Source organism: Alosa sapidissima, chromosome 24 (genome assembly GCF_018492685.1).
Source record: "Alosa sapidissima isolate fAloSap1 chromosome 24, fAloSap1.pri, whole genome shotgun sequence".
Classification (NCBI taxonomy): domain Eukaryota; kingdom Metazoa; phylum Chordata; class Actinopteri; order Clupeiformes; family Clupeidae; genus Alosa; species Alosa sapidissima.
Genome location: NC_055980.1, coordinates 15,049,179 through 15,070,568, shown reverse-complemented (window position 1 = coordinate 15,070,568; position 21,390 = coordinate 15,049,179). Strand labels below are relative to the sequence as shown.

The window sequence follows — 21,390 nt, the reverse complement described above, 5'->3', positions numbered from 1 at the left end:
TGACATTTCAAGCACAGCACATATTCGAATAGACGGAACCATAAGTCAGAAATTACCTTCTTTTTGACGTTACAGTGGCAACACACAGTCCACAGGTATTTCAGAGTTCGCCATAAAAGTATGATGAATAAACCTCCAAAGAAAGTGACCATGGACGAAGCAAGGAATGCCCACCACATGCGCTGACCATTATCGCAGGGCACGTCGGGCGAATACGGGATGATCACGTCCATCTTGGACATATGGATAGAGGACGTCCCCGGCTTAAAATTGCCACTTTTATAATTAGTCATTATACTATTGCCAGTGCCAACAGAACGGTTGCCATCCTCAAGAACTAACATCCAGAGGTTTGAGAGGAGCACCTGTCAGCGCCCCCTAACCCATGTTCAGCCATGTTGCTTCAGCTGCCACCCCTTTCCTTCGATACGGTCTCATCAATTCTCCTTTATACAAATCAGTACCCAGAGTAACCAGTGACGCACAGCCGAGTGTAACTTCGTCCAAATCGCCACTTGCACTCCACCTCCAAACGCATCAGGTCCTTCACGAAACGTTCCGAGTGTGCTGTGTTCAATCTCCAGATGAGAAACAAATTGTTCAAATATTCATATTTTACAGTTTCCTTGTAATTAATCCCAATGCTTTGTTGTGAACGCTCAGCACGCTTGATGACCGCGAATCTCTCACATTTAGCCTACATATCGAACAGAACAGTAGTGTCAAACAGACGTTTTCCAAACTCCACCTTGTCGATAACCTCAGTTTAGCCCTAGCCTACGGCTGATTTTGTCTGCTAACCGTGGAACGCGGTCCAGATTCACAGTCCTTTCGTGAATAATCCGTAAAGTACTAGCCTACATGTATTTTAACTGTTGTTCTTTTTCTGCTCATCTAGCGTCGCCAGACGCCAGCTGATATTCCCTGTCAACTGCAACTCAGCGGGGAGATTTACAGGTACGAAGGCGGAGTCTAAACACAAAACCCGCTTGTGTAGAAGCCTGTAACACTAGACGCTGACGGCACGTCAATGTATAGTTTGTAATAGTATTAAGAAACGTATATTTATTTCATGCCGTTAACGTCAACATACTCTGACTTAAATTTCAAAACAAAGCGGCACTGTAGCCTACTGGGTGGAGCCGTAAAGAGCGGAAATGCACTTGATTTGCAGCACCGGTTTGTGAGGATTAGACCAAAACGACGCCTATTTACTTCATTGCAACATTATGGATTTTTCATAAAGAAATATTTTTGCGCAACTGTTTTGCACAGAGACTATCAAATGGCAAAATATTATGAGGAAGTATAGGTTAGTCTACGATTATGGTACAAATGGAGGGCAAACATGTTTTCATCACTTCATCCTTAGAGGATGTGAACTCCATTTGAAAACCTGTTGAGCGCTACAGCGACTGATGCGATCCCCCTCCTCCGAAGCGCACGATTTAGCATTAACCACGCTAACAGACCTTGACGACGAGGCTACATGATTAAATATGGTGTCATCTTCTTGACCTTTTCATTATGATTGATAAGATTTGTCCCGTATGTCGCTCGGTCATTTACAACATTCAGATTTGCTGTATGGATACCGGTGCCCGTCACTGCAGGGCATTCTAAAAATTGATTGGGCAACTTTTGTAATTCATATCGTAAAAAGAGACATTTTTCTGAAATAAACAAACTAGCAAATGTAATACATCAGCTGAAATGCCAAGTCATTCGGCATTGGCGAATAGCCTACTGCATTCCATGTTTGAGCAGGCTAAAATAGCGAAGTGATGTGATGTTTTGTCTAGTCTACAGTATATGGTAGGCCTCTTGGCCACAGTGTAGATAAGCTATGCAGTATTATTTTCCCTCCATCTCCTCACTATTTTGTATGTTTTAAAACATGTTTAGTGTGAAGACTAGGCTACCATATGATCCCAATATATGTAGGCCTAGTTATTTAAAGGGGGGAAACCTGCTTATCTAATCTAAGCCAAGCCAATTCTGGCCAAATGTGAAATGGAATATGATCACTTTCGTTGATTGCCTTCTGTATGAGATGAAGTAGGCAAAGTTTCAGTGAAACTACCCCATCTAGTGCCCGAATGACGATTTAACCTAGCCTAGGCTATGCGTCTCCTTGATGCCTGCATTTTCAGGCATGAAGAATTTCTTAAGGTTACGTTAGGTTTGTGATCGATGTTATGTTCAGCTGTAAATGCATCTAAAACAGAATTCAAGCTAAAACTACTTCATTATGACGTTTTATAAAAAGCTAAAGACTTTCTTTTTGAGGAGCTAAACAAACTCACCACAGACCACATTATAAAACTATTTTAAGTATCTCAGTGCATAGACTCTTTGGTATGGCTAGATCATCTCTTCAATTTGTTTTTACTGTAACCACTTAACATTAACACACACTATGGATATACAGTATAAAATGAGCCAACCAAAAATTACTCTATACAGGTGGCCCTGAAATTAGGATCCAAAAAGTAGATATGGACAAGACACACAGAGAGCACAATTTAAGTTGTATTTATTAATTTAACATTAGATAGAGGTCATGTCTATTAATTGAGAAGAATCCCAATTTGAGCATAATGCTTACACATTTGGTGTCTTCAATTGCGAGAAATGTCTCTCTTACAGTAATCACTTACTGGAAAACCCAGCAAAGTTCTTTTGACATCACTGAAGTAATGATTCCAAATGGTTTGTTGTGAATAGATGGTCCAACCACAGGATAGCATTTTCTTAATAAAAAAAAATGTGCAAGAGAACATCCCTTTTTCACTTCATGATTTAAAGTAGGAGAACAATTCCTGCTTTGTGTACAGGACATTAGTGAAATGTTAGGGACATGATATGGGGAACACACTGACGATACACACACGCACACTTACATATGTGCACAGACACATGCGCGCACACACACATACATACACACACACACACACACAGACACACACACCACTTGCATTTGCTTGTACAGGATAACTAGTCAACGTACCTAAAATAAAACAGCAATATGATAACAAAAATATATTTCAGAGCGTAAATGCTAGAAGGGAAAGATTCAAGTGCAAAACAGAGCCAAAATAAGAAGGGAGACTTGGAGATTTGGCACAATGTTATACTGAGGGACAGGATTCTGTTAAGACTGAGCACTGGATTCATCCTTTAGTAACATATCTGCATCTCACTTCAGAGCTACACAACCATATTAAATAACATCAACATTAATATCAATAATAATAATAATAATAATAATAATAATATAAAAAAAAGTTAATCGGAAATTAACAAGGAGGGAAATATTAAATGACCATACCGTCAAAACAAATTGCACCAGTACTTCTTGTCCTTTAAATAGATACATTAAAATCGACGAGAATAAGAGACGAGGAACACACAGGAGAAAATAAAAGACATTGGGTGATTTCCCACAGAGCGAGCATCATCACTTGCTACATTAGACCAAGTCTGCGACCTAGCAGTGAGATTTTACATGATTAAATCAAGAAGAGACAAATAACGTGTGTCATTAGGCTGTTGCATGCTAGCGACAAACATAATCTTTCCTTAGGAGTACCCCAGGCTAATAGTAGCTAATACGTTATCAAAGATGAAACCCTCAAACAGGTCTGCTCTGACTAGTACAAAGAACACAGAATTGGGGAGAGGCTTGGGATTAAAGGATGGGTGAGGTTTCAAAAATTAAAAAAGAGAGAGAGAGAAAACACATTCAAGTACGCAAGACAAAAGTACATAAACACAACTGTTGTTGATTGTAAACGAGTGTTTGTTTTTGCCTGAAATGAAGTGTTACTATTGTGACTGAAGGGAAAAAAAAGCTTCGGTAGTGTCAAAGTGGCCAGGGGCCGCAGTGATGCAAATGCAATAGAAATGTGAACATGTCATTAACAACACACACATACGTTTAGTCTGTTGTACCCCTTCACATGGTCAAGGTGTTTAGTGTTCTTGTAGTTGTTTAGTGTTCAGCGATGTGTTTTTGTAGTCGCTGTTGTTGTTGTTGTTGTTGTAGTAGTTGTTGCTGTTCTAGTGTTTTATCTGTTTTTATTGTAGGTGTTGGCGGCGATGTGTGATTTAAAATGGTGATCAATCGGGAATCCAGAGGACTTTGCTTTGCTCTTGATCCACGATGGTCTCGATCTGAGTGCAAATGTAGGCCAGACTCCCTGCCTGGACCACCCCTGAGAGGAGAGAAAAATACAAACAAAACAAAACAAAACAAAAAACAACAAAAGGATGAGTTTAGCCCAGTTTCATTCTGGCCAATACAGCATGGCAGTGACTTTAGCTTCACTGGCCATGAACATAGTGGAGAGATAAACCATTTGCCACATGTGTTTGCCACTAGGGCTAAATATAAAAGCAATTTGCAAAATAAATAATACTATACATACATGTAATACAGATCTAAATATAGCTCATTGGGTTTCCTGTGAGTGTGAGACAGACCTGTGAAGTATTTGCTGTACTCCTGTTCTGTCTTCTGTGCAACTTCAAACTGTTCCTTGGAATGTTTTTGAGAGACTTTATCCCGCAGATAAACAGGGTCCTTTTGCTCCCTGACAGACAACCAAAAACACTCACATCATATGAAATTCTGGTAATATGGTAGCTTTCTTAACCAGGTCTTTTTTGCCTTGTTTCATTATTGACAGTGATGTCAATAGACTACATAAACAGGGACACTCCAGTTAGGTCTCACCGGAGATGCCAACTTTCAAAGATGATGAGATGTACAGTATGCAACATCAAATACCACACACACACAAACACACACGTGGAATTGTTTCTACAGGCAGTAGAAACAGTCTAAATTGTCACTGGAAGAGCAGCGCATCAAAGTGGTAGAAAGGGGGGGGGGGTGTCTTTGAAGCAAATGCTAATTCAAAGATACTGAATAGATGTAGCGTCAGATGTCTTTGCTAGAGATGCAGACTTACTTGATCTGCTTGGCGTTCTTGTAGCGGATAAAGATGACAATGGGGTAGATGTGAACGCTGTGGAGGCGCTCGATGGCGTGGGGGGCGATGTCCAGCAGACAGTGGCAGTCCTGGGGGTGAGGAGGGCACACGTGAGTTTGGTTCCCGTGTAGAGCACAAACTATTAGTAGTGTCTACAAGTGCTAATAAGTAGAAATACTATTGACATGACCAAAGATTCTAGAACAGAGCTATCGCTCCACTCTAGAATCTTTGGACATGACTGACCGACACAATGTTGAGAAATAAAATTGGAAAAAATACAGGACAACCCTCCTCACACTACCCGACCACCCCCTCCCCATTACAAACAAACACATAAAGAAATCAAACATTACCTGCTTCTCGGTCACCTCCTTGATGGAGGCCACAGTGGTCACATCAAAATGGCCACTCCTGCGTTTGTAGTCAATAAATAGGCAGTCCTTCACTCCTCTCTCTATGGCCTGCTGGGATGCCTTCATTACCTCTGCACAAAAACAGCCAGATTGGAATTATACAAACCAGGACAGCATGATAACACAATCTGGATGTGGAGCTTCTTCAATCTTGGCAACGGTTGAATGGAAAACAGGCAAAAAATAAAAATAAATAATCCTATCTGACAAATACTAAGTGATACACACGCACACAGCTCTGAATGCCAAAGTCAAAGGTTCATGCTTCACTGAGCTGAGGGTCTGATGATATTAAAATAAAATGTGCATGTTGCTTATTCAGTGAACCTTGATAAAGGTTGTTTGCCGACATATCAGTCTTGAATAAATAACTTAAAAGAGATCAGTGTGTGGCCATCCTGTCCAATCAAATAATGGTGTAAATAATACTAATATGGATGAATTCAATAGAAAATAATAAAAACAAATGTGTCTGGGGCACCTGCACCGTACGCCGGCGACCCGGGTTCGATTCCCGCCCCGTGGTCCTTTCCGGATCCCACCCCGAATCTCTGCCACTCGCTTCCTGTCATTCTCCACTGTCCCATCAAATTTTATAAAAAGGCCAAAAAAATATACTTAAAAAAAAAAAACAAATGTGTCCAACTCACCCAGCGGGCATCTGCAGAACTTGCAATCGGCCTGTTTGACCAGCATGTCTTTGGTGGCCTCCACCAGTGGCCCCAGGAGGAGCACTGGCCTGGGGGAGATGCACTCCACCTTCTGGACGCGCTGGTAGGCCACGTTCACACAGTCTGCACAGAGAGCAAATCAAACACACATGAACAACACACACACACACACACACCACCGACCCATTGACACAAACAGATATACAGAAACACACACATAATATGATGATATACACACACACACACATATATATATATATATATATATATATATATATATATATATATATATATATATATATATATCGGAGAACACACACACCGACTGACCCATTAACACAAACAGACAGACAGACACACACACACACACACACACACACACACTCTGAATTCAGGCACAGAGCCTGAGCACTTTGGAGAAGTTTGGAGATGTGGGGGTTGTGAGGGCGTCTCACCCTCCATGTAGGGGATGGAGTCGGTGCTGATGGCGTCGGGGGCAGGCGTGTCCTTGCCCTCGCGGGACGTGCTGCGCTTGTGTCGGTTCTTCCTGCGGAAGAAGGAACGCCGCGCAGCTGCCGACAGGCTCCGGCTGGAGCAGGCCTCCTCCTTCCCGTCCGGAACGCTCAGCCGACGCTGGAGCTCCTGCTCCAACCTTTGGTTTTCCAGGGGGAAATAGTGGGTGAGTGTTACCATCTGATTCTGGGAATGTCTTATTAATGTCTTCCACCCTAAAAAGTTCTAAATACAGAAGCAGCTTTTGGACCTTGACATGTTCCAAATTATTTTTCCACCATTCTTATCCAAAATGGAAAAGTGTTGAAAAGGAGGTTTCACATTTCACATTAATATTCTGATTTGACACATTAATATCACACAGTGTCAAATCAGACTACTAGACATATTACAAATGAACTGAATATGGGCGTGGTGAAGCAGAGAGAACGTCACCGACAGACAATCGGTCCAAATGGGGTTTGATTCTCACCATTGGAAGTCTGTGCCACATTGGACAAAGGTGCCTAAATTATCAGCCAGCCAACTTTATCAGTCAACTAACTAACTTAAATACACAGTTCTGAACAATATCTGAGTGCTGCACGCAGAGAGATGGTTTGTTGCTCTGCGGCCGTGGGCCTTACATGTATTTGCTGGGGATCTGGCCTCTGCCTAGTCTCTGTGCGTTCTCGTCGAGTTGCCAGGCCATCCAATAGCCAAAGTTGCCCTTTGGTAGCGTGTCATCCACGTAGAGGATGTCGTCCTTCTTGAAGCTCAGGTCCTCATCCACCTCAGCCATGCGGTCATAAAGTGCTCTGCTCAGAAGACACAGGCAAACATTTGGTAAAGCACTTCAACGTACTTCCAGGGGTAATCATTCAGACACCCATCATTAGAGCTCTCTCATATTTGATAAATGAATGAGAAGGAGACAATATGTCAGGGCTAATTTATACACTAATGATTTCAGTAGAGGTTAATAGTTTTCTGCCTCAAAATCGTTTTGTCAGTGTGGCTCTTTTTCACAGATTCCCCGACTGTGAAGTAGCATTTTTGGACTATAGGTTAAGCACCATTGTGGTAAAACACAACAAAAACTATTGTGATTAATGAACAAGGATTGTCTTGACAAAACTGGACTTAATTCTATTACTGATGGTATGCTGGCATTGCTGGCGTGACTGGATTGGTGTGTGTGTGTGTGTGTGTGTGTGTACCTAATGTAGAAGCCATCTCCAGGGCTGTCCCTCAGCATGTTGAACTCCTCCAGGCGATGCTGCACCCGCAGGGTGACCGTGTCTAGGGGCTTCAGCATCTCCAGGTACGCCTCCTCCGCTGTGCGGCCCTGCAGGCTCACTGAGCTGTACTGTAGGAGGGACGACAGGACCGGTCAGGACGGGACACTCTGCACACTCTCGTCCACACACACACACAAACACTGGTCAATCAAACAATGGTCAATCAATGCAACTGCCTATGGGAAGGTGAGCAGACCACAAAGGGAATGAAATGCCCGCACTCAGCTAAAACTCACATACATTTATTAAGTGCTGCAACGTTTTGACCAGGCTGGGTCTTCCTCAGGCAAAGGTGAGCAGACCAGACACTATCGATACAACTGTACTAGACAATGTAACGACCGTAGAGAAAACAGCAGAGAATGATATAACAGCTGGTGAAGAATAAACTGTAAAGAAAGTAGAAGGACTTGCTTAACTATGCATGCTGGTACATACTGGTATTAAAAGTTACAAAATGTGTCTCCTTACAAAAATGGGGCCAAACAATTCCCCAAAGAGCGGTGCTTTTTAAAGGCACTCCAAACTCCAAACTCCAAACTTAAAACACGCTTCTGAACTGCACAGGAAGTGCCCTGGGAGTAAAGAGTGGAGCCAAATGACACCCAATTGGATGCAGGAGAAGTGCTTTAAAAAAAAACATCTTTGGAAGTCATTCTCAAACGCGAGGCCGGACTGCACGCAACTTCTGTTGAAGTTTAGCCTTTGCAGGACGGTAGCAGGGCAGGTCACCCGGGGAGGGTTGGAATATTACAGGCAGGGATTGGGTCAGATTTGGGGGTGGGGGGGGTTGATGGGGGGGGATTAAGTGCCATAGTTCTCCATCTCAGTGCGGAGGGGATGGACGGGGCTCCGGACAGCTGCAGGTTTTTGAGCCCGATAGTGGGATTAAAAGCTTTTCATCTTTGGGTGTCCTCTCTTCAACTCCAGCGCCTGCTCCTGTCACATCCCTGTGAACATCCTCTTCTCGTTCTGTATCTCTAGCCCATCATGTACCTCCCCCCGCCCCCCTCCCCCCATTCCTCTCACTCCTCTGTCTGCAATCTCATCCATCTCTGCTCCTCCTCCCCTCCTGACTCATTTTTGTCTCTTTCATTTCACTTGTTATCTCTTTTAAATCCCCCCTCCCTCCCTCCCTCATTTTTCACCCCATGTACTCATCCTTCTCTCATCTTTTTTTTATCACTCCCTGTCCACCACATCTCTCTCTCTCTCTCTCATCCCTTGTTCACCCTGACCCCCCCTGCCTTGTTCATCTCTCTCTCTCTCTACCCTACATCTCTCTCTCTCTCTTTCATCCCCCACTCTCCCCCTCTCTCTAGCCCTCACCCCTCTCTTCCTACCCAACACCCTCCCCCAATCCATCTCTCTCTCCCCCCTCTCTGTCTCAATCCAGTTCCATTCAGTGTGCTTCAATGCTATGACCACTCAGAAAAAGACAATGTTGCCAAAGATACAGAACCATATGCGAGTGTGGTTGAAGCGTAAGCGCAAATGTGCAAACACACTCACACACACACACACACACACACACACACACACACACACACACACACACTCTCTGCACTACTTACCTCCAGGATGAGGTCTCCGGGCATGAGCCCGTCGGCGGCCCTGGCGGGGCTGTCCTCCTCCAGCCGCTCCACGTAGATGCCGTGCAGGTTGCCCCCGCAGATAGACACGCCCAGCTCACCCAGCACCCTCTGCACCGTCACCCGCCGTGGCTCCGGGAGCACACGCCTAACGTACAGAGAGAGAGAGATTATTATTACACTAAAGGAATCTGGAGGAAGAAAGAAATAAATGATAAAAGAAAGGATGAATGAAAGAAAAAACGAATGAATGAATGAATGAATGAATGAATGAATGAATGAATGAATCAATCAATCAATGAAAGGATGAATGAAGGAAAAGAAGGAAAGATCATGGAAAGGTCACGGTTATGGAAGGAGAGACAGGCAGTTGAGAGAGAAGTAAGAGATAGGAGAATGGAGGGAAAGGGTGAGAGAGAAAAAAGTGTGGATTTAAAGGTTCCTCGATGGCCTTTCTCTAAACCCTTAGAGGGCCGGAACAGAATTTTTTTTTTATCTTTAACATATCTTCAGCGCTTTCCCACATGCACCGCCATCTCGAAATGTCACTACATGTTGAGCTGCTTTATAAATAGTCTAAATGGAACAAACTACATTAACCCTCGACAGTCCACAACAAAAGTAAAGTAATCACCTACTGATGATCCATGGAGGGTCTTTAGAGGATGTTTCTTCACACAAAAACACTCAAGTGAGCTGAAGACTACCATCGACCTGGTGGGTTCTCGACCCTGAGCTTGGTAAACTCTTGACCCTTTCACCTTGAACTCTCTGTTTATATTGAGGGCCAAGCCTGGTGCTTGTAGCCTAGACCAAAGATCCTTGGTTGATGGCTCTCAGTATAAACTAGGCCTAATGTCTCGACCCCTTGTGGAAGCTTTTACCTGACAGAACCGCGTGGGCTAGTGGTCGGTGTGGTCTGTTTGGAGGGCGGCGTCATGGTGCCCTCGTCCTGCTCGCTCAGCGTGTCGATAGTGGAGTGGTCATCGGGGGGCGTGGCTCCGCTGCCGTGCGACGGAGGATGGCTGCTGATTGGATCAATCCTAGAACTGAGAGAACATGGGTACGGTCAACACCCCAAAACAGGGAACTCACTACGCCAACCATTCACTGATTTCAATGAGCTCAACTCTTCAGTCAGGTAGATCAGCTAATTAGTGAAATCGCCTGTGTTAAGTGCACAGACAGAGCCAATACACAGTAGGACTTCTACTCCCTGAAGCCCAGGTGACAGGTAGATGGGTAATGCAATGGGTATGAGTTGGTAGTATTGGGGCATTGGGATGATAGTGCCCTGGCAGTATTGGGGCATTGGGATGGCAGATGCCTGGGCAGTATTGGGGCCATTGGGATAGCACTGAGGGCACTGGGATAGGGTCAGGGGCAGTAGGCAGGTACCTGGAGCGCGAGTGGTTGCCCAGTTGGTACATGTGAGGGTTGTACTGGGCCAGGATGGTGACTGTGTCACACTGCTGACCAATGATCAGCCGCGCCTGCTGCTCTGTAGCATTACGCAGGTTTATGCCATTAAACTGGGGGGAGAGAGAGAGAGAGAGAGAGAGAGAGAGGAAATGTCGAAAAGACAAAAAGTTAACAATGACAGTGATAAAGGTGAATTTAGAGTAAGTGTACAAGAATCAGAAAGCCTTTTACAGTTTTTTTTTTTACTCCAATGATGCAGCTATTTTCATGCTATGAGTCAGAACATCTTTCAATCTTCAAAAGTGAAGACTGATATTCTAACAGCAATACCTCCAACAGCTGGTCCCCAAACTCCAGCTGGTACTGGTGAGCGATGCTGCCTCCCGTCACCTTGGAGACAAAGATGCCGCCGTTCTCCCCGCCGACGATGGAGATGCCCAGTGGCTCGGCCCCTTTGTGGATGGTCACGGCGCGCGGCTCCTCCAGATACGGCCTGGACACACGTTAATCATCATCGTTATGAGTCAGGATTCTCGCTATATTAAACCCAACACAGCAACTTATATATTGCTTCTTTGCAGTCCAACAGTTTTCCCTCATACGTTACTGGTCACATGCAGTTACACTATCTGATATTGTTTGTGGTGTGCTTTCGCTTGCGTTCATGGGGACAGGATTTAGCAAGGCTGGGTTTGAACACACTGCAGGCTAGGGCGAGCTGTACAAGGGTATCGTGTACCAAGAAAAAGCAGGGTTGCACTAAATTACTGTAGGCTTGGATGAGATGGATGAGGTTTGGTAAAGCAACACTAGGCTGTGATGGCCGTGACTTATCTTAAGATGGGCCAGGGTCTCCTGTTGATTAGATTAACAAAGGAAGATTAAAGCTGCTGTTAGAAATATTTTTTGAAATAAAGTTTTTACGGGATACAATTTAACTGCATTTACACATTACTAGAGATAAAAAAAAAATGAAAAAAAAAAACCTTGTGGTGTTGAAATAAATGACTAAATTATGAAATTCTAGTTTCTCTAATCTGGAATGAATTGCAGTACGGTCCAAATATATGAAGAAATATGGAACTTCAAAAGTGACAGGTATCCTTGCCTACCAATTACTTTACAAGTGCCCAGTGTACTGGAGGGGACTGTTTAGGGTCCTTAAACAGCACCTTGCTTTGTATATTTATTTTATGTTCATTAATATTTCCATATGCATTTTTCTCCTATTCCATTAGTCCATGGTCCATTGTCAGATCAATATCTGAGGTAGGGGTGAGCAGCAGGTGGAAAGGCATTGATATTATTGTGACGCTGTTTTTCCTTACATAACAACAGTGAATTTAAAAGAAGAAGCTTGCTTTTTTCTTGCAAGGGTAGATCTGGTGGATTTAGAGATAGGCTGAGGGTAGGATAAACTGATTATTGGTGTCCTCAAGTAGGCTGTTTTTTTTTCTTCTTTTTTTCAGAACACAGGGACCAAATAAAGCCGAGGAGCTCCGGAGATGTGACCCATGCAGTGACTCTCTCAGCCCCAAATCATCAGACTCATGCAGCCGCTCCAGGTCCAACCCAAGAGGAAAACACAACGCTCAAGCTCCAGTCACAAACAAGCATTCAGCTAGCAACCCAGGAAAGGAAATCTGGCTAAAGAGAGGAACATTCTCTAGAGGAAGGGGACTAAGTGCAGGAAATGTGCATGAAAGCCTGTTGAAGTGCAACAATGTCAGTGATGGAGAGGAGACATTCACATTGAAGAGACAAAACAAGAGAAACAAGAGAGTTGGTGGAAGGGTATGTCCCAAAATATCATCAGTTCCTCAGAGGTTTCTATCAACAAAGTTATCAAAGAGTTCAGTTGCAGCAAGTATACTTGAAGATTGCAGACCATGTACAATTACATTTAAAGCATGGGCTGCATTGCAGATTTCCACAGAAATTCCCAGTGCTTCAGTGATATTAATCAAATATGTGATTTTGAACTCCTATCCTTTCTCAAGTGTCGTGACTATCAAATTAAATAAGCTTGATAAATGTCACCCTTTCATACTGCATATCGAATAAAATAAGTTTAACAAATTTCACCCTTTCATAAACTAAATTGAATTCGATTGAGTCAGGCGAGCAAGGCTCCCTCGCGGTCCTGAGGCTTGTGATTTGGGACATCCCCATCTCCCGGGTGTGAGTGCGGATGGATCAGAACCAACCTTAAGCTCCTCAGAGAGGCGAACTTGGGCCGGAGGGGCCGAGGGAGCCTCGGAAAGGATTTGTTACACAACAGACGTCTGAAAGAGTCGCAGAGGGACACAGAGAGGGGGAGAGGGAGCGGGAGGACGGGGAAGTCAAAGAGGCTGAGAGAGGAAGAGGACGGCGAGGAAGAGCGAGACGCGGCGCGTTTGGTCATGAGAGATGACGAGAGGGGGGAGTTTTATGGCCAGTTTCCTGTACTTGGGTTAATCATAGTTCTAGGCCTAAAGGTTTTTTGAACTAAAAATGTTCATTGAAATGTTCCTTTAGTCTAGAACTGGTCTTAATCCATGGATGGGTAACTGGCCCTAAGGGTTTAAAGTGTATAGGCAGTTTAAAAAAACAACAAAAAAAAAACAGAAAGAGGTGGACGAAAAGATACAAAAAGTCATCGCCATTTTCCTTTTTCTTGGCAGATCTGCTATCAGAAGAAACAGAATTGTCTGTGGGAAGTTAGTGAAGTGACATTTCATTCGGTGGCATTTGTTAAAACAAACCTGAAGTGTGTCACTAGCTGAAATGTCAGTTAATCCACCAGGGACACGGTGGTACATGACACCCTTCTTCGACTCATGACAGAACCTCTAGACAACTCCACCAATTACGTAACAACCCCACAGATCACTAAATGTTAAGGTGAAATGAAGCAGACAGCTGGAGACTTTGATGCTCTCAGTATAATTATGTAGCCTTCGTAAAGAGCATTAGTTCTTCAAAGAGTAGAGATTTTAATGTCTGATTGTACCTGTCATTTCTCCGGTCTCCCATTGGTGCAGGGCTGACAGACAGCCTGACGTGGGAGGAAATGGAGCCTTGTGATTGGCTGCTGACGAAGGAGGTGGTCTCTAGGTTGAGGGGGGATAGAGGAGGGGTGATGAGACTGGTGGTGCTGCAGTCCGAGTGGGATAGGGAGCCTAGAGGGACAAAAAGGGCAGATTGAAAGAAAGAACACAATTAAGCACAAGTTAGTCTAAAGGGGATGACTTTTTTTTTATGTTGTTTTACTTGTTTTTTTATTTATATTTTTACCTTACCCGTGTTAATTTCTACTCTTAATTAATCAACATTAACTGTGAAGCACTTATGGTACAATTTCTGCTGCTTTTAAAGGTGCCACATGTGACGCGACTTGACTTGTGGCACCTTGTGACACCTAATCACCTCTCCTACATGATATGATTGTGGTACTGTGGCAAACAGCTGTATTCTCCAGCCACATGCGTGCCAATTGTTGCTATGGTGTTCTGAAGGATGTAGGTTTGGGCTTTGTAGCTTTACCTCTGTCAGAGCCCTGTGTGGAGCCTTGAGCGGAGCGCATGTATCGGGGCGTTGAGGGGATCTTGATTCGCTCAGCGCGATACTGACTGCTTACCCCACCTGCCAAAGTCGGAAAGAGAAGAAAGGAGATGAGTACACTATGCCACTGGGTTCTGTACTTCTTACTGTACAGCTTATGGAGGACTTACCAAACCAGCAATAAATTAGAGCTTGTTAACAGCATTGTAGACACTGCACAAGTCACTAACCTCTGTGCATTGATTAAAGAACAAGGGGAGACACGATCTCCATTTCCCTTCCACAGAAAAAACAACACCACAGCACACGTATCTACCAGCCCATGCCACAGCCTCATGAGTCTGGTGTGTTAGTAGACCAGGGTGTGGGGTGGTATTAAGATGTGATATGTGTGTGTGTGTGTGTGTGTGTGTGTGTGTGTGTGTGTGTGTGTGTGTGTGTGTGTGTTCAGCCCACCGTGTCTGGCGCTGGAGGGCAGGGAGTTGGTGCTGTGCGGAGTGCGGCGAGCGCCATCGCTCAGCTCACTGGAGCGCTTGTGGCTGAGGTCCAGACTCAGACGGCCATGGTGCTGAGGACTGGACACACAATACAACACAGAGAGAGAGAGAGAGAGAGAGAGAGAGAGAGAGAGAGAGAGAGAGAGAGAGAAAGAAAGAAAGAAAGAAAGAAAGACAGACATCTTATCAGGTTATCCTAGAAGAGGAGAGACAATTTAAAACCCTGTGTGCCCAATCATATTAATAAAATGCGTTTTTGGTTACTTTTTGAAAAAGTGTTCATTTACAGTATGTGTTTTGGTATTATGAGAGAGAGAGAGAGAGAGAGAGAGAGAGAGAGAGAGAGAGAGAGAGAGAGAGAGAGAGAGAGAGAGAGAGAGAGATTACAAATCAATGCAGTCCAGATTCCCGTCGAGTTTTATTGAGTTTTTTTGTTGATTCTTCTGGAGCTTGCCGTAAGCGCGAGCATACCTGTTGCGTGAGTGTGGTGCGGGAGGGCAGGTGTTGCTGTTGACCCAGTGGCTCCAGGCTGTGTACACAGGGTTGTGCATCACCGTGGTGACAGCCGGACAGGGAGACAGGCCACGAGGGGAGGGCTCTGTCAATACAGAAACAAATTTAGGACATAAATTACAAACAAGAGAATTACTCAGTCCAAATGATACTTTTACAATTATATTCCAAGTATTATTATTGGTAGTATTATTATTATTATTATTATAATACTTTTAAATGATAATAGATATACAGTAATGTACATAGTTTACTGAAAGGTACACTAAATATGGTTTTCAGACATTTAGGGGATATACTGATGGACATGTGGAGCAAGAGGAAAATGGAGAAAGAGAGAAGTGTCTGTCTTGTTGAGAGTGTGTGTATGTGTGTTGAGTGTCTGTCTGTGTGTGTGTGTGTGTACATGTGTTGAGAGTGTGTGTTTGTTCGTTCCTGTGTGTGTGAGACTGCATGTGTGTTTGAGACAGCGTGTGTGTGTGTGAGACTGCCGTGTGTGTGTGAGACTCACGTCCTGGAAGAGGGCCGTGGTAGCCCGGCGGGGGGAAGCCCATGTGAGCGTGAGGTGGGGTGGGGGAGAAGTCGACGGGCCCAAGGGAGTCTGGAGAGCGCTCGTCTTTGGCGTACGCCTGAACAAAACACAGGCCCAACATGTGAGCATGACTCATCACAGTCAATCAGCAGCACGTCATGGACAAGGAAGTTGCACTGGACAACGTCTAGCTCTCCAAACACATTTATTTGATCAACAACACACAACACATTGCAGTGCAGCATACGTCATCTGACAATGGTTCACATGCTTAGTGTGTGCATGCAGAAACAATAATAAAAGGTATAAATCACATCTACATAACAATAATAGGTGCTGGCAAATGGAGTGGACTTAGATGTACTGTGTACCATCACTACATTGCTGCTTTAAATACAATAACACCACAATAACACTCATAGTGCTGAGACTTGAGTTCAAGTTCAAGTAGTTTATTGTCATGTACTCATAAAAGGAATTATAAGTAATTCAATTATTTTGCACAAGAGCCAGCTCAACTTCAAAGAATAAATTAAAAGTAGTAATTAAAAAGGTATATTGTGTCTGTGTATGGGGGGGGGGGGTATGGTGTGTGTGTGGATGTGTGTGTGTGTGTGGGGGGGGGGGGGTGATGATGAATAGAAAGCAGCTTGAGTGATGGTTTAGAGATGTGTCAGGTACGCTGGTGTTGGATCTGAAGGCGGACTCACGGCCGAATACCCAATTGGAGCCATTTGGGCTGTGTAACATTTTATGTCTAAGTTTATCACCAGAGTTTGGCACCTACTTAATAGTGTTTGGGTGTGCGTTACTCTGCCACCTGTACAGGTGTGCTGGTGTGTGTTACCTGCATAGGTATGGGGATCTTGAGAGGGGTGAGTTGTCGGCGTGGGGCGGGGGCAGAGCTGGGTCTGGGCCTCTTCATCTCCTGCTCCGGGCCGGTTCTGACCGCTACGTCCTCTCGGGTCCTGAGCTCTCCTCCTAGTTGGCCTGTGGTATGACCAGAAATCAAAATCCATTTTCAATTAGGACTTAACAACATAATTGAGATGCAATTGTTTTGCCATATTTGGTTTGGTTTATAGTAGTGACTATTGTATTAATTGTATTAATAAACTACTTTCTTAACATCAAGAAGAATCAAAAATGTATACTGAGAAACAGATTTAGAAATGAAAGGTTAGAAAATGGTTGGTGTTTCCAAAATCATTAATCGTATCCAGTAATCGTGTAATTGTAATATCGACCCAAATGATTGTGATTTTGATCGAGCAGTCCTACCTCCTGGGGCGGATGGTGGGGGGCACTGGGAGGGGGTGGACGGTGGGGAGCCGGTGGTGAGAGTGGAGTCCGACGCCGAACTGCTCTGCTGCTTGTGCTTGTACTTGAAGGAGTCGCTCCGCGTGGGAGGCGTCGGGGGGTTGGCCGGGGCGTCAGTCCGAGGGCTCTGGGGCCGGGCCTTGGACAGCGTGACGTAGTCCAGCTTAGTGGGCGTGTCGGGCCGCTTGAAGATGTCGGCGTCGAAGATGGGCTTCCGCCGCTTGGCCGTCACGCGGAAGATGGAGAGCGGCGCCGCGGCGTCCGGCGAAGACGACGATGACGGTGGCGGCCCTCCCGCCAGCACCCGGGGCCACGTGCCTCCGCTGCTCCTCTGGGGCGTGTGGCTCTTTTCCGGGGGCATGTCCACCGCGACGCTGACGCACTCGGCGGCAGTTGCCGCCGTCGCCGCGGAAACGGAGGCCGGGTGGAACGTCAGCGGCCGCTTGGACTGGTGCGGGCTGGCGGTGAGGTGCCGCTGGTAGCACACCACGTCCTGGTAGGGGGGCGGGCTGGGCTCGGCCGACGCCGGGCTCTCGGGGGAGTAGATGTCCGTCTGCGTGGAGCTGTTGTGCCGCAGGTTGCGGCAGTTGCGCGCCAGGACCTCGGCGCCGGGCAGCTTCCCGCTCGGGCTCTTGTCCAGCTCACGGGCCACTTCGAACAGACTCTGACCCGACAGGCTCTGAGGGAAGAACTAGGACAGGAATCATGGAAAGATGATCAGTCAGTAGCACCCTAAAAAGCAACTACAGCTGCAGAGTTCAACACTTCACTTGATTTGTGAAACTGCTCCTACTGGGAGCAGCACTTCTTAATGACTATCTGCTGCTTGTGTTCAGGTGCATGTTTAGTCAGACCTTGCATACGGGTAGTGCTAAAGTATGTTCTTTCATTAACAGATGTCATTTGAAGTAACTGTGCTCTAGCTAACACATGTATATGTGCAAGTGTGTGTGTGTATGTGTGTGTGTGTGTGCATTCACCTTGAGAAGTGAGAGGCTCAGCGAATCACGACAGTCCCTTAGAAGCGACTCACACTCACTTAGTGATCTGTTATCCAGAGCGATCCCATTTATCTGTCACCAGAGAGAGAAATGGGGGGGGGGGGTTTATACCTGCATGAGTGTGTCTGAGCATGAAAGCATGAGAATACCCTTAACTCTTCTTTCAAGGCCACCTCAGAACCCATACGCCTCCAAGCTTAAAATCTCTTACACATCAGCTCTGACTCATCCGAGCAAGTGCAATTTGGATGATGACTAAACCAGTAAGAGAGTTAGTGAATGTTTGTGTGTGTGTATGTATGTGTTCTTGTGTATGTTTGTGTGTGTGTGTGTGTGTGTGTGTGTGTGTGTGTGTGTGTTGGTCTGTGTGTGTGTGTGTGTTCGTGTGTATGTTTGTGTGTGTGTGTGTGTGTGTGTGTGTGTGTGCACACTAAAGTATTGTGTAGTAGTGAGCTCAGTGCTCATACATAAAGATGGAACAGGGGGAGATTATCTTTAGTTTGTGTGATCATATTTCTCTCGACGTATTGCCTGCTTCTGATGTTCCCCTGGAGTGTATCTATGTGAGGCTGTGTTGTGGCTGCGCTCCAGTGGAACACTGATGGATGTAGAGGAAGACAGTGTTGGGGCTTACAGCGATGAGCCGGTCCCCGATGGTCAGAGAGCCGTCTTTGGCAGCGGGGCTGCCGGGGGCAACCGACGCAACAAACACGCCACTCTCCAGGCCGATGCCACTGTCTGTGTAACAGAGACAGAGGAAAACGAACACACACAGCAATCTTATGATACGACACAACACGGCATCTTTGATTTGATGAACACACACAGCAATCTTATGATACGACACAACACGGCATCTTTGATTTGATGAACACACACAGACGACAGAACACACACAGCAATCGTATGATACGACACAACACGGCATCTTTGATTTGATGAACACACACAGCGACAGAACACACACAGACGACAGAACACACACAGCAATCTTATGATGCGACACAACACGGCATCTTTGATTTGATGAACACACACAGACGACAGAACACACACAGCAATCTTATGATGCGACACAACACAGCATCTTTGATTTGATGAACACACACAGACGACAGAACACACACAGACGACAGAACACACACAGCAATCTTATGATGTGACACAACACAGCATCTTTGATTTGATGAACACACACAGACGACAGAACACACACAGACGACAGAACACACACAGAAATCTTATGATGCGACACAACACAGCATCTTTGATTTGATGAACACACACAGACGACAGAACACCCACAGACGACAGAACACACACACATCTTATAGCCAGAGGTGTAAAAGTCCTGCCACATTTTTTTCCAACTATTCACTTAATCAGCTGATTCTAATTAGCACAACTCTTAAGCCAGGTAGATCAGCTAATTAGTGAAATCACCTGTGTTAAGCACACAGGTAGAACCAATACATGGCAGGACTTTGACTTTCTGAAGCCGGACTTTTACATCTCTGATTACAGCAAATTATTATATGTTCACATTTCTATTGCTCTTCTTATGCGCTACAACTGCAGTGCCAAGTCTCTTCCTGATCATTCATTTCCCAGTAGACTTGAATTATTAAAACATCATAGATTTCTTCTTGAAAATAAGACACTCAGACCCTTCACAGACCAAATAAGCTGTAACTCAATGTTGTAGGGGTAGATCCCAGGGATTAAAGTGAAAAAAAAATATTTGACTGAACTTTTTTCAGGCCATAAGTCATATGTTGTTCATATCTACCTATAGAGATAGCACACCTTTTGCGGTCGCGACCTATTGGTTTTTAATGTACAAAAAGATGCAAACAGCAAAGTAAAGGGAGTATTCGCCTTATTCACACAGCGGCCATTGTTTAAACCAAAACGAGGCTACAGGGTACACTTACAATATAATTCATGCCACCTACAGGTAAATGCATAGAACATAACAATCCTATGATTTGTGTACCCTGTAGCCTCGTTTTAGCCGCCATGTGAATAAGGCGAATTGCGAGTGTAATTGATTGAGATTGAGTTTTCCTGATAAACAAAACGATATTTCAGTACCATCCCTGACCATTGCTGACTAGCCATTGCTGTTCTTTTCTACTGCAGCAATATTGTAGAAAGGCTTTAACTTACACTCTTATTTAATTACTTCAGGCCAAAAGTGTTTAAAGGGGAGAATTTTTTTCTTGTTAATATGCAATTCAACACCAAGTAAAATACACAAAATCAAGTTTGCAAGACTTCCCATTTCCTCATCAAAGTAACGAATCAGAACATTCGAGATATTGTTGCCTCATCTGCATTTAAAGGTGCCATGTGTAATGTCCGCCAAAAAATCAATTCTTACTCCACATTCCATAAAAGATGGGGGCAGTATACCTCCGAAACCAACCTCAAGTTTCTTGAGAACTTTAGTCATCCAATTCGAACACATGGAACTGGTTATGTGGTTGCCCTGCAAGAAGTTGCAACATGTGCAATGTGCACAATGTTTGCTCACATCCACAATACACTCCTTCATACCAACCTCAAGTTTCTTGAGAACTTTAAAGTTCTCAAGAAACTGATCATTAATCATCCAATCGGAAGACATGGAACCGGTTATGGTTGCCCTGCAACAAGTTACCCCACGTGAAAATTTAATGAATAATTTTCCCAGACTTGTTGTGATCATAATATTGAGATTCAGGAAGATGAAATTGCTCACATATACAATACACTCCTTCATACCTCAAGTTTCTTGAGAAAATAAACAAATAGACAAAAAAGCAGGTCAAATTATTTTAACAGCTACAAAAACAGATGGCCATTGTTAACTGTCTCAGACAGTGTGGTCATTATAAAGATATAAATAGATATAAAAATGTTTTAAGTTTCTGCTTTAAAAATTAGATTTTGTTTCATGCACCATTAAAAAAATATTCCTTTTTTTTGTATTAAGAGTTTGTTTGTATACGGGGTCTTAACCAGGGAATTATGGGAAGAGTGTCAATAGAGATGTAAACCAGTCACAGACTTTTCAATGAAAGATGGACTCGGCATTTGGTTTATGGCGCT

At 44.4% G+C, this 21,390-nt stretch overlaps 2 protein-coding genes across 22 annotated transcripts in view; both read right to left on the bottom strand.

Annotated features, from left to right (window-relative positions):
* Nucleotides 1-1,076, bottom strand: part of LOC121699762 (calcium-activated potassium channel subunit alpha-1-like) — a 102,559-nt gene extending 101,483 nt beyond the window's left edge. For 7 of the 19 annotated variants that reach the window (XM_042082152.1, XM_042082147.1, XM_042082153.1 and 4 more), the window contains exon 1: nt 57-1,075. In XM_042082152.1, the coding sequence (XP_041938086.1) occupies nt 57-344 (288 nt within the window). In that variant the 5' untranslated portion in view covers nt 345-1,075. Of the gene's footprint in view, nt 1-56 lie in introns of all 19 variants that reach the window. The other 12 variants (XM_042082162.1, XM_042082158.1, XM_042082160.1 and 9 more) reach the window with 3 other exon arrangements.
* A 1,443-nt stretch (nt 1,077-2,519) lies between these two features.
* The window catches only part of LOC121699761 (disks large homolog 5-like), a 55,785-nt gene continuing 36,914 nt past the window's right edge, over nt 2,520-21,390 (bottom strand). For 2 of the 3 annotated variants that reach the window (XM_042082144.1, XM_042082145.1), the window contains exons 14-35: nt 18,932-19,035; nt 18,277-18,369; nt 17,258-17,987; nt 16,824-16,966; nt 15,956-16,073; nt 15,403-15,529; nt 14,891-15,009; nt 14,417-14,515; nt 13,884-14,052; nt 13,099-13,176; nt 11,222-11,384; nt 10,868-11,001; nt 10,354-10,518; nt 9,452-9,617; nt 7,797-7,945; nt 7,224-7,394; nt 6,540-6,736; nt 6,064-6,207; nt 5,354-5,484; nt 4,977-5,086; nt 4,486-4,595; nt 2,520-4,217 (exon numbers count right to left, since the gene is read on the bottom strand). In XM_042082144.1, the coding sequence (XP_041938078.1) occupies nt 4,123-4,217; nt 4,486-4,595; nt 4,977-5,086; nt 5,354-5,484; nt 6,064-6,207; nt 6,540-6,736; nt 7,224-7,394; nt 7,797-7,945; nt 9,452-9,617; nt 10,354-10,518; nt 10,868-11,001; nt 11,222-11,384; nt 13,099-13,176; nt 13,884-14,052; nt 14,417-14,515; nt 14,891-15,009; nt 15,403-15,529; nt 15,956-16,073; nt 16,824-16,966; nt 17,258-17,987; nt 18,277-18,369; nt 18,932-19,035 (3,515 nt within the window). In that variant the 3' untranslated portion in view covers nt 2,520-4,122. The remainder of the gene's footprint in view (nt 4,218-4,485; nt 4,596-4,976; nt 5,087-5,353; nt 5,485-6,063; nt 6,208-6,539; nt 6,737-7,223; nt 7,395-7,796; nt 7,946-9,451; nt 9,618-10,353; nt 10,519-10,867; nt 11,002-11,221; nt 11,385-13,098; nt 13,177-13,883; nt 14,053-14,416; nt 14,516-14,890; nt 15,010-15,402; nt 15,530-15,955; nt 16,074-16,823; nt 16,967-17,257; nt 17,988-18,276; nt 18,370-18,931; nt 19,036-21,390) is intronic. The other variant, XM_042082146.1, reaches the window with a different exon arrangement.